General features: G+C 41.2%; 1 protein-coding gene across 1 annotated transcript; it reads left to right on the top strand.

Annotated features, from left to right (window-relative positions):
* The first annotated feature begins 6,434 nt into the window (after nucleotides 1-6,434).
* On the top strand, nucleotides 6,435-7,368 carry LOC103656797 (olfactory receptor 7A17-like). Its single transcript, XM_008684222.2, has one exon. It carries the CDS (start codon nucleotides 6,436-6,438, stop codon nucleotides 7,366-7,368), a length of 933 nt encoding a protein of 310 aa, XP_008682444.2. The 5' UTR covers nucleotide 6,435.
* The last annotated feature ends 2,279 nt before the right edge of the window (nucleotides 7,369-9,647 follow it).

Raw genomic sequence — 9,647 nt, forward strand, 5'->3', positions numbered from 1 at the left:
AAAAAAAAAAAAAAAGGAAAGTAAAAGTATGTACAAATTTGAACACCAAGATTTAAGATAGAACAAGTGGCCGTAATGATTCAGTTTTTCTACCTTAGTGTCAGCAAGTCAGTACGGCTCATGGCATGAGAGATTTTCTGTACCAGCAATTGGGGTTGAACAACCACAAAGTGACTTCAGATTTCTTTTTCTAATCAAAGTGGGATTTCAAGACCAGATATCCTTATCCAGGAAATATAAATGAATAAGATCCAAGGCTGAATTCATTTCCCTTGAACAAAGTCTTATTGGATTAATGTCTGGATTAGATCTTTACTATGGTTGTAACAAATTACCATGATGCTGGCTTAGAACAAATCAATTTATTTTTGATAGCTCTGGAAGTCAGAAGTATCAGAAATAGGTCTCCCTGGGCTAAAATCACTCCGACTGCAGAGAAGAGTTCATTCTGGAGGTCTGGGGAGAATAGATTTTCTTGCCTATTCCAGCTTTAGAGCCACCTGGACTCCCTGCCTCATTTGCCTTCCCTTTTTCTTCAAAGTCAGCAACATAGCATCTCAAAATCTCTCTGACCCCAAGTCTTCTGTCTCCCTCTTCCACAGTTGGAAGACCCTTGTGATCTATTGAGCTCACCTGAATAATCAGAATAACTTTACCCTAGTGTCAGCTGACTAGCAATGTTAATATCATTTGCAACCTTAATTTTCCCTTGTCATGATACAAGACATATCCACAGATTCTGTAGATTAAGATGTGGAAATATTTTGGGGACATTATTCTGCTACTAAAAGTCTTTGTCAGAGGTGTTTTTGATGTCAATTCAGAGGCCCTCCCCTTGAAGGATCAACCACAGAATTTATTTCCGACTCTAAGGTGGGCACTTAGACTTTTCTTTCAAAACCACACATGAAAAAGATCTCATGGCTTATTAATTATGTCTACGCCAAAACTATAAATGGCAAAGTAAACCCTTAACTAAATAAATATGATATCATCTCAAGGTTAAGGGGCAGTGCAAGGAGGTTAGACCTCTGGAAGGCAGGCTAGTTCGTGAGAATGAGGAATACAAAAGTGGATTCACCTGACTTCTAGTCTGGTCTCCCAGGGACAGAGTCTCAGCAGGAAAAAATTCCTTTCTGTCCAGACCAGTGGCCCACGGGGAATGCAGTGCTCTGCGGTGGGAGTAACAATGGAAACAGCGCCTAGTGAGCAGACACAGGGAGCTGTAAATATCTCCTCTGCTTCAGAACGTCCGCATGTGAATCCTTGGACTGGCCGGGACATGGTTGCTATTTTTGGGTTCCGAAGTCTGGCTGGGGGACCCATGCTTCACTGCTTCCTACTGTCCCGTCTGTGAACAGAGCTTCGGTCTCCATCATCAACCACCAAGGGAGGAATCAGCACCTCCACATGGAGACTTTCATCTTATAGACCCCACCAGGTGAGTCTGAGAGCTCAGCAGGTATTTCAGGAAAGGATCAGAGAGAATGGAAGCTGAGAACATGTCCTGAACTCACCTGAGATGAGATAGACTCATTTATAATTAATTTATGTAATGTGTTCAAAAGAGAAGTGTCCTTTCGACTCAGCAACACAGGCATCTTTGTTGACAATATGTTGTGGAAATGGAAGTGCAGTTGGACATGACTGAGGAAGGATTGGGGGACCTGAAGTGGTTCCAGTGAAATTAGAACATATCCAAGGAGTTTGCAGCTAAGGGGAGCAGGAAAACAGAGTATTAGTTTGGAGGCATGTGTGGTGAGTTTTTAAGATGAGTTTTTGGGCGTGTTCTCTATTTATAGAAAGCACCTTGAGACCTACGTTTCTTTTCTTTTTTTATAATATTTTTATTATATTATGTTAGTCACCATACAGTACATCCCTAGTTTTTGATGTAAAGTTCCATGATTCATTACTTGCATATAACACCCAGTGCACCATGCAATACGTGCCCTCCTTACTACCCATCACCAGCCTATCCCATTCCCCCACCCCCTCCCCTCTGAAGCCCTCAGTCTGTTTCCCAGAGTCCATAGTCTCTCATGGTTCATTCCTCAGCATTTTCTCTCACATTGAGTATTCACATGAAAAGTTGTATTTCGTATGCAAAAAGGAGTATGCTAACTAGATTTACTTTGTAATACTTCATGACCAAAGTATGTGGAAACTATGAAGACATTTGTGAGGTAGAAGAAAAAACTCAGCCAAATCTCCTCACTGGTGATAATCACTCATTTACTTACAGGAAGAAACTACATGGTAAGCTTTTTACATACACTGACGAAGGCTGTCTGCCACCCTAGGAGATCAGATAATGCGATTCCCACTATTTGAGTACAGATATTGCCATTTGGATGGACCGTATGTCTCTCCAAATTCAAACAGCATATACGTGGTAGATCTGACATTCAAAACCTGGTTGTCTCATTCCAAAAGTTTTGCCTTTAAAATCATTCAAAAAGTCTTTTATTATTTCATCTTTAAAAATCCCCTTCGTATGGTGACTAACATAATATAATAAAAAAAATTTAAAAATCCCCTTCTATTGTACCTTGTATATTTTCTATTATCAATTGCTGTTTATTCCTTTTGCACATTTTTCTAGAGGGATATCCATCAGTAAAATGTGTTGACATCATAAAAATCCCACTCCTTTCTTGTTTAAGTACACTGTTATTTTCCTGCTTTGTTCATCATTCTGGGCTCTGGGCGGCAAGCGGATGTGGACTGGGGCTGGAATGCTGCCAGAACCAGGGAAGATTTCTACTCCTCAGTCTCTCAGGGGCCCCCTGAGCTTATTAGATCTCCTTTACCGCTTGTGTCCATTCTTTCCTCTCTGTGATTTTGGAACTGCCTTCTTATGTTTCTTTACATACAGGACACATGATGATCATATTAAAATAGAACCTTGTTTCCATGATGGTGGGAGGCTTACTAACTAGAATTTAAGTATTATCTGCAGAATTTGACATGACAGCTTGCCTTGTATCATTCTTTCAAAATGTCTGAGGGCAAGAAAAACATGATAGAAATGCAGTGTCACAAGGCCAGAGTGCCGTGTGTGTGTGTGTGTGTGTGTGTGTGTGTGTGTGCGCGTGTGTGTTGTGGGGCATGAGCAGTCCTCAGGGCAATGGTATCTGAGTTCATATACTCCAGTATGGGAGCCTTCAATGCCAGAATGTTAAAAATGGTTGGAAATAAGGAAGGAATCCATCTCTATTCACAGAACACCTTGGAACACAATTAATAAGATGCAAAGAACACCATGTGAAGGAAGGACTCCCGGGTCTTGAAGTCCCATCAGTGGCAGGAAAGCCCCCTTGGTCCTCAACATTCTCTGCCAGCACCTCTCATCTCTCTCCCTCTTGCTCATTCCCTCACCGCACTGACTGCATGTGGAGATCTGCAGATCTGCAGTAAGTGCCTTCTGCAGGGCCTTTGCTCTGCTTTCCCTGCAGGGCACACCCCTCCTCCAGATATCCTCCTGCCTCCTGTTCAGTCTTTCTGGAAGCTTCTTTTCAAGTGTCACCTGCTTTGCAGGTGTTCCTGAACTCCTATTAAAACTTAGCACCCTCACCATCCTCTGCTTTTTTCATACTGGCTAGTGTTAGTATTAATTGTCTTGGAATCATTACAGATACACTGGTCCAGTCATTGAAGTAAATATATTTTGGCTTATCACCTTGCAGGCTGAGATTGCATTTTTCAGATTCCAGTGGCAAGGACAATTTAATACCGCATCTTCAAAGTAATTTTATTGGAATTGTATTTTCGCACTTTCATTTTTTCCTTCATGGCACCTGTCACCTTCGGACACAGTGTATAATCTTCAGTTATATAGACATATATAACTAAATAAGTATAACCAAATATAGATTCTTTCTCCATGTTTGGATTTTCTTATTTTCTTCTTTCTATTTACTTATTTTCTTCTCCAAGTTTTTATTTAAATTTAAGTTAGTTAAGAAAAGCACGTGATGTGATGAGCACTGGGTGTTATACGCACTAATGAATTCTTGAACTGTACATCACAACTAATGATGTACTATATGCCGGCTAACTGAACATAAAACAAACAAACAAAAACAGTCACTCCACCTCAAGCTCCTACTTTCAGCCTTAGGCAGCCACTAAGCTACTTTTTGTGTCTAGAGATTTGCCTCTTCTGGACATTTCATATAAATGGAATCATAAAATATGTTTTTGGTGAAAAAATAAGTTAGAACATATGTACAATATGAGTGTCATGTATAGAATTAAGTGATTCAACTCTTCCATACAATACCTGGCGCTCATCACCACAAGTGCCCTCCTTCATCCCCATCATCCTTTCTTCTCATCCCCCCACACACCTCCCTCCAGCAACCCTCAGTTTGTTCTCTATAGTTAAGGGTCTGCGTCCTGGTTTGCCTCTCTTTTTTAACTTTCTTGTTATTTTTATTTTTTCAAATTTTTTCCTGGGTATGCAGTAATTTATTTATTTATTTATTTATTTATTTATTTATTTATTTTTATGTTCGGCTAGCCACTGTATAGTACAAAATTAGTTTTAATGTAGTGTTCAATGATTCATTAGTTGCATATAACACCCAGTGCTCATCACGACATGTGCCCTCCTAATACCCACCTGATTACCCCATCTCCCCACCTCCTCCCCTCTGAAATGCTCAGTTTGTTTCCCAGAGTCCATAGTTTCTCATGGTTCTTCTCCCTCTCTGATTTCTCCCCTTCACTTTTCCCTCCCTTCCCCTATGGTCCTCAGGGCTATTCCTTATGTTCCACTAGGAGTGAAACCATATGATAATTGTCTTTCTCTGCTTGACTTATTTCACTTAGCATAATCCTCTCTTTTTTTCTTTCCCTCACTATGTTTGGGTTTTTTGTTGTTGTTGTTGTTTGTTTGTTGTTTCTTAATTTCCACACATGAGTGAGATCATATGGTGTTTGTCTTTCTCTGACTGACTTATTCACTTAGCATAATACACCCTACCTCCATCCCGGTCATTGAAAATGGCAAGATTTCAATACCTTTAGATGGCTGAGTAATATTCTATTGCATATATGTACACCACATCCTCTCTATCCATTCATCATTCAATGGACATTTGAATATACAATATGCCAATAGTTTGGCTATTGTTGATAATGCTACTATAAAGATCAGGGTGCATGTACCCCTTTGAATTAGTGTTTTTGTGCACTTTGGGCAAATACCGAGTAGTGCAACCTACAGAATGGGAGAAGATATTTGCAAATGACATATCTGATAAAGGGTTACTATCCAAAATCTACAAAGAACTTATCAAACACCCAAATAACATATAATCCAGTCAAGAAATGGCCAGAAGACTTAAATAGACACTTTTCCAATGAAGGCATACAGATGGATAACAGACACATGAAAATGTGTCCAATATCACTCATCATCAGGGAAATATACATTAAAATTACAAAGATGTTACTTCAAACCTGTCAGAATGGCTAAAATCAACAAAACAAGAAACAATCGTTATTGGTGTGGATGTGGAGAAAGAGAAACCCTCTTGCCCTGTTGGTAGTAATGCAAACTTGAGCAGTCACTCTGGTAAACAGTATGGAGGAGCTCAGTGATGGGTATAAGGAGGGCATGTGTTGTAATGAGCACTGGGTGTGATACGCAAATAATGAATCATGGAACACTACATCAAAAACTAATGATGTATTGTATGGTGACTAACATAACATTAAAAAAAGATAAAAATAGAATGACCCTATGATCCAGCAATTGCAATGCTACAGTATTTACCCAATAAATACAATAATACTAATTCAAAGCGATACATGTACTCCAATGTTTTAGCAGCATTATTCACAATAGCCAAACTATGGAAACAAACCAAGGTCCACCAATAGATGAATGGATGAAGAAGTTGTGATATATATACAATGGAATGCTACTCATTCATAAAACAGAATGAAATCTTGCCATTTGAAATGACCTGAATGGAGCTAGAGTATTATGCTAAGTGAAAAAATTCGGAGAAAGACAAGTACTATATGATTTCACTTATATGTGGAATTTAAGAAATAAAACAAATGAACAAAGGGAAAGTGTGTGTGTGTGTGTGTGTGTGTGAGAGAGAGAGAGAGAGAGAGAGGGAGAGGGAGAGAAAGAGAGAGAAAACCAAGAAACAGACTCTTAACTATAGAAAACACCCTGCTGGCTACCAGGTGGGAGGGATGGGTGAAAGATGATGGAGATGAAGGAGGGCACTTGTGGGAAGGACCACCTGTTGTACCAAAGTTTGATATGAATATTACTCTGTTGGTTAACTACCTGAAATTTAAATAAAAACTTCAAAAACGAAAAAAAGGGTAAGAAATAAATGAAAGAAGCCCATTTGCTTGAAAATAACTATGGTATTTTTTTTCTCTTCTTTTAGTCACCACCATAACATGGAACCAAACAATGACACACAAATTCCAGAGTTTGTTCTTCTGGGATTTTCAGACGACCCAGAACTGCAGCCCCTCATCTTTGGGCTTTTCCTCTCCATGTACCTAATCACTGTGTGTGGAAACCTACTCATCATCCTGGCCGTCAGCTCTGACTCCCACCTCCACACTCCCATGTACTTCTTCCTGGCCAACCTGTCTTTTGTAGACATCTGCCTTACCTCCACCACCATCCCTAAGATGCTGCTGAACATCCAGACACAGAGCCAAGTCATAACATATGGTGGCTGCATCACTCAGATATACTTTTTCCTACTTTTCGCTGGATTGGATGACTTTTTCCTGACTGGAATGGCTTATGACCGCTTTGTGGCCATCTGTCACCCCCTGCACTACACGGTCATCATGAACCCCCAGCTCTGTGGACTGCTGGTTCTGGTGTCCTGGATGATGAGTGCCCTCCATTCCTTGTTAGAAAGCTTAATGATGTTGCAGCTGACCTTCTGTAGAGAGGTGGAAATCTCCCACTTTTTCTGTGAAATTAATCAAGTGGTCCGACTTGCCTGTTCTGACACATTTCTTAATGACATGGTGATGTATTTTGCAGCTGTCCTGCTGGCTGGTGGTCCCCTTGCTGGGATCCTTTACTCTTATTCTAAGATCATTTCCTCTATACTTAGAATCTCATCAGCTCAGGGCAAGTATAAAGCCTTTTCCACCTGTGCATCTCACCTCTCAGTCGTCTCCTTATTTTATTGTACGATCCTAGGAGTGTACCTTAGCTCTGCTGCTACCCAGAGCTCCCACACAGGTGCAGTGGCCTCGGTGATGTACACGGTGGCCACCCCCATGATGAACCCCTTCATCTACAGCCTGAGGAACAGAGACATAAAAGGGGCTCTGAAAAGAATCATTGGGGTTCCAATGATGTAAGAGCCAATGGTCCTGAGGTTGAAGAATTGCCCATGATTGCCGGGCTCACAGCCTTGGAGCCAAATGCTGCCATTCTTAGATCAGGTTGTGGGACTACAACCTGCTCCTTCTATATATTTCCTGGAATTTCCATTTGTTTGAATTCAACTTCTTCATACAGTTAAGTAATTCATTACATTAAACTTCTGCTCTTTCTGATATACGGAGAGGCTCCCCCTTGTCCAATTTCATATATTCCTAATGTTTTCCCCAAACTTGGATCACAAATGCCTGGAAATTTCTGTATCTTACATGGGACATCTTGGATTTCTTAAATGTAATTTCATTTCAATGATTTCTGCCATGCCATTTAATTCTCTCTAGATTCCCCAAAAAGACTAATCATGAGTTTTATTCTTCATATGGAAGAAACTATGCTTGGTCCTAAGCCCTTCACATAACTTTATTGTAAATGAAAAAACAAAACTCCAGTTTTCACCTTGAGTCTGTCAATGGTGTTACATCACCACCTTCACTCCTCTTCCTGATAATGTGGACTCTAAACTTGGTCCCCTTAAGTCTCAGGCTCCTGATGGGGATGCTTAGGCTAGGAAAGCCCGGGCACCCCCTGCACCCCTGTGCTCGCAAACATTCCCACAGATGCTTCCCTGACCAGAGCCTCTGCTGTGGCTGCACCAGCCCTTGGGTTCTCACTGTGACTGCAAGACAGGCCTCAGCAGCACCCATCAGAGACTCTAACAAAACCAGGTTTATTCCTCACAGGTCCTGTAGGTCACATGGGACCCAAAGGCCATTGGGGGAGGTCTCAGAGGGGGAGAGAGGCATTGAGAGGGAGAGAGATTGAGCACCGCTGAGGGATCTGTCTTCATTGGGGTCCATGGGTGGGTGGTTAGGGACTTGTGCTAATTTTTTTACTGGTGAATTTAAAACACGGGTGGAGTTGGAGGGTGGGAAAAATTGGTGAAGGAGAGTGGAGATGGAGATATGTGGTGAATAAATCATGGGAATGGGAAGGCACAGCATATGGAATACAGTCAATGACATTGTAACAGTGATGTAATGGGACAGAGGGCAGCTACACTTGAGGGGAACACAGCAAAACAGAGAGACAATGAATCACTCTGTTGTACGTCTGAATCTGATGTAATATTGTGTGTCTATATATTTTCCTACAGTGCTTAAAAATAACAACAAACCCATACAAAGAGCACCCTACTAGAATTTGGCACAGAAAGGGGAAAGTAGGGTCACTCACAGTGGTTATCTAGATCACCAGGGCTTTCTAAATCGGTACTTGGTGGGTGGCCTGCGTGCTAATATAGTAATTGTGTCATACACGCAACTGGCAATATGTTTATCTGAATGTCTGTCTTTGAAATGGAGGCTTCAGAAATCAAAAGCTTAATGTCAGGCACTTACTCTACAAACATGCTCCTGTGTTTCCTAACTGGTCTCCTGGTCTTACACTGTGGTTCAGCTCAGTGTCCAGGAAGCCCACCGTAGCCACTGCAGACACTGTCAGCATGTGTATGTCTCCCAGTGGAGTCTGCATGGAAAGACAAATATGAATAAATAGATCGATCTAATACATTCTAAGCATCAGAGACGACTATAAATATGAGGAAGCAAAATTTCATTGCACTCATCTTCTTACTGTGCAAAATATTTCTTATTCATGCAGTGAATGTATTTGTGGAAATATTGACCATCAGTGTCCACAACTGAGGGGGTTTATTCCTTGAGGTGAAGGGTCAGTTAGTGTCATATATATTTATCACCGAATTATCTTCTGTTTCTACTTGGAAAGTTCCAATGCTACCTGGTAATACGACTCTCTCTATTGTCACACTAGTAAGCCCCTTTCCTAATATTTGCCACAAATGTTAAGGGATGATGAATGAACAATATCAGCATGATCCATTTCCTGCCTCCTTCCTGCTCAGAAATCTCTTCACCTGTGTGATCAGAAGACACTTCACGGGAGAGCTGGATGTCCTGCTGCTCGTGTGGTTCAGGGTCACCAGTTCTTCTGCACAAACATGCATGTCCTTCAAACTCTCCCAGTGACCTGGAAGGAGCCCACATATAATCACTTGTTCATAAAGCCATCAGAAATAGACGTGAGTAACAATGACCAGGACTGGTCTCCTCATTTGTCAGGTCCTGTGCCACAGGTAAAGGCAGCACATGATCTAACTGCCTCAGGTCTGTTCACTTGGGTGATTGTGTCAGTCAGCTCTCGCTGTGTAACAGGCTGTCCTTGTCAAATGGGATGTCAT

Source organism: Ursus maritimus, unplaced genomic scaffold, assembly GCF_017311325.1.
Source record: "Ursus maritimus isolate PB19 unplaced genomic scaffold, ASM1731132v1 scaffold_37, whole genome shotgun sequence".
NCBI lineage: Eukaryota > Metazoa > Chordata > Mammalia > Carnivora > Ursidae > Ursus > Ursus maritimus.

Excerpts from the sequence above, each read along its gene's own strand:
- LOC103656797 (XM_008684222.2), top strand. The coding sequence starts at position 6,436 with ATGGAACCAAACAATGACACACAAATTCCAGAGTTTGTTCTTCTGGGA.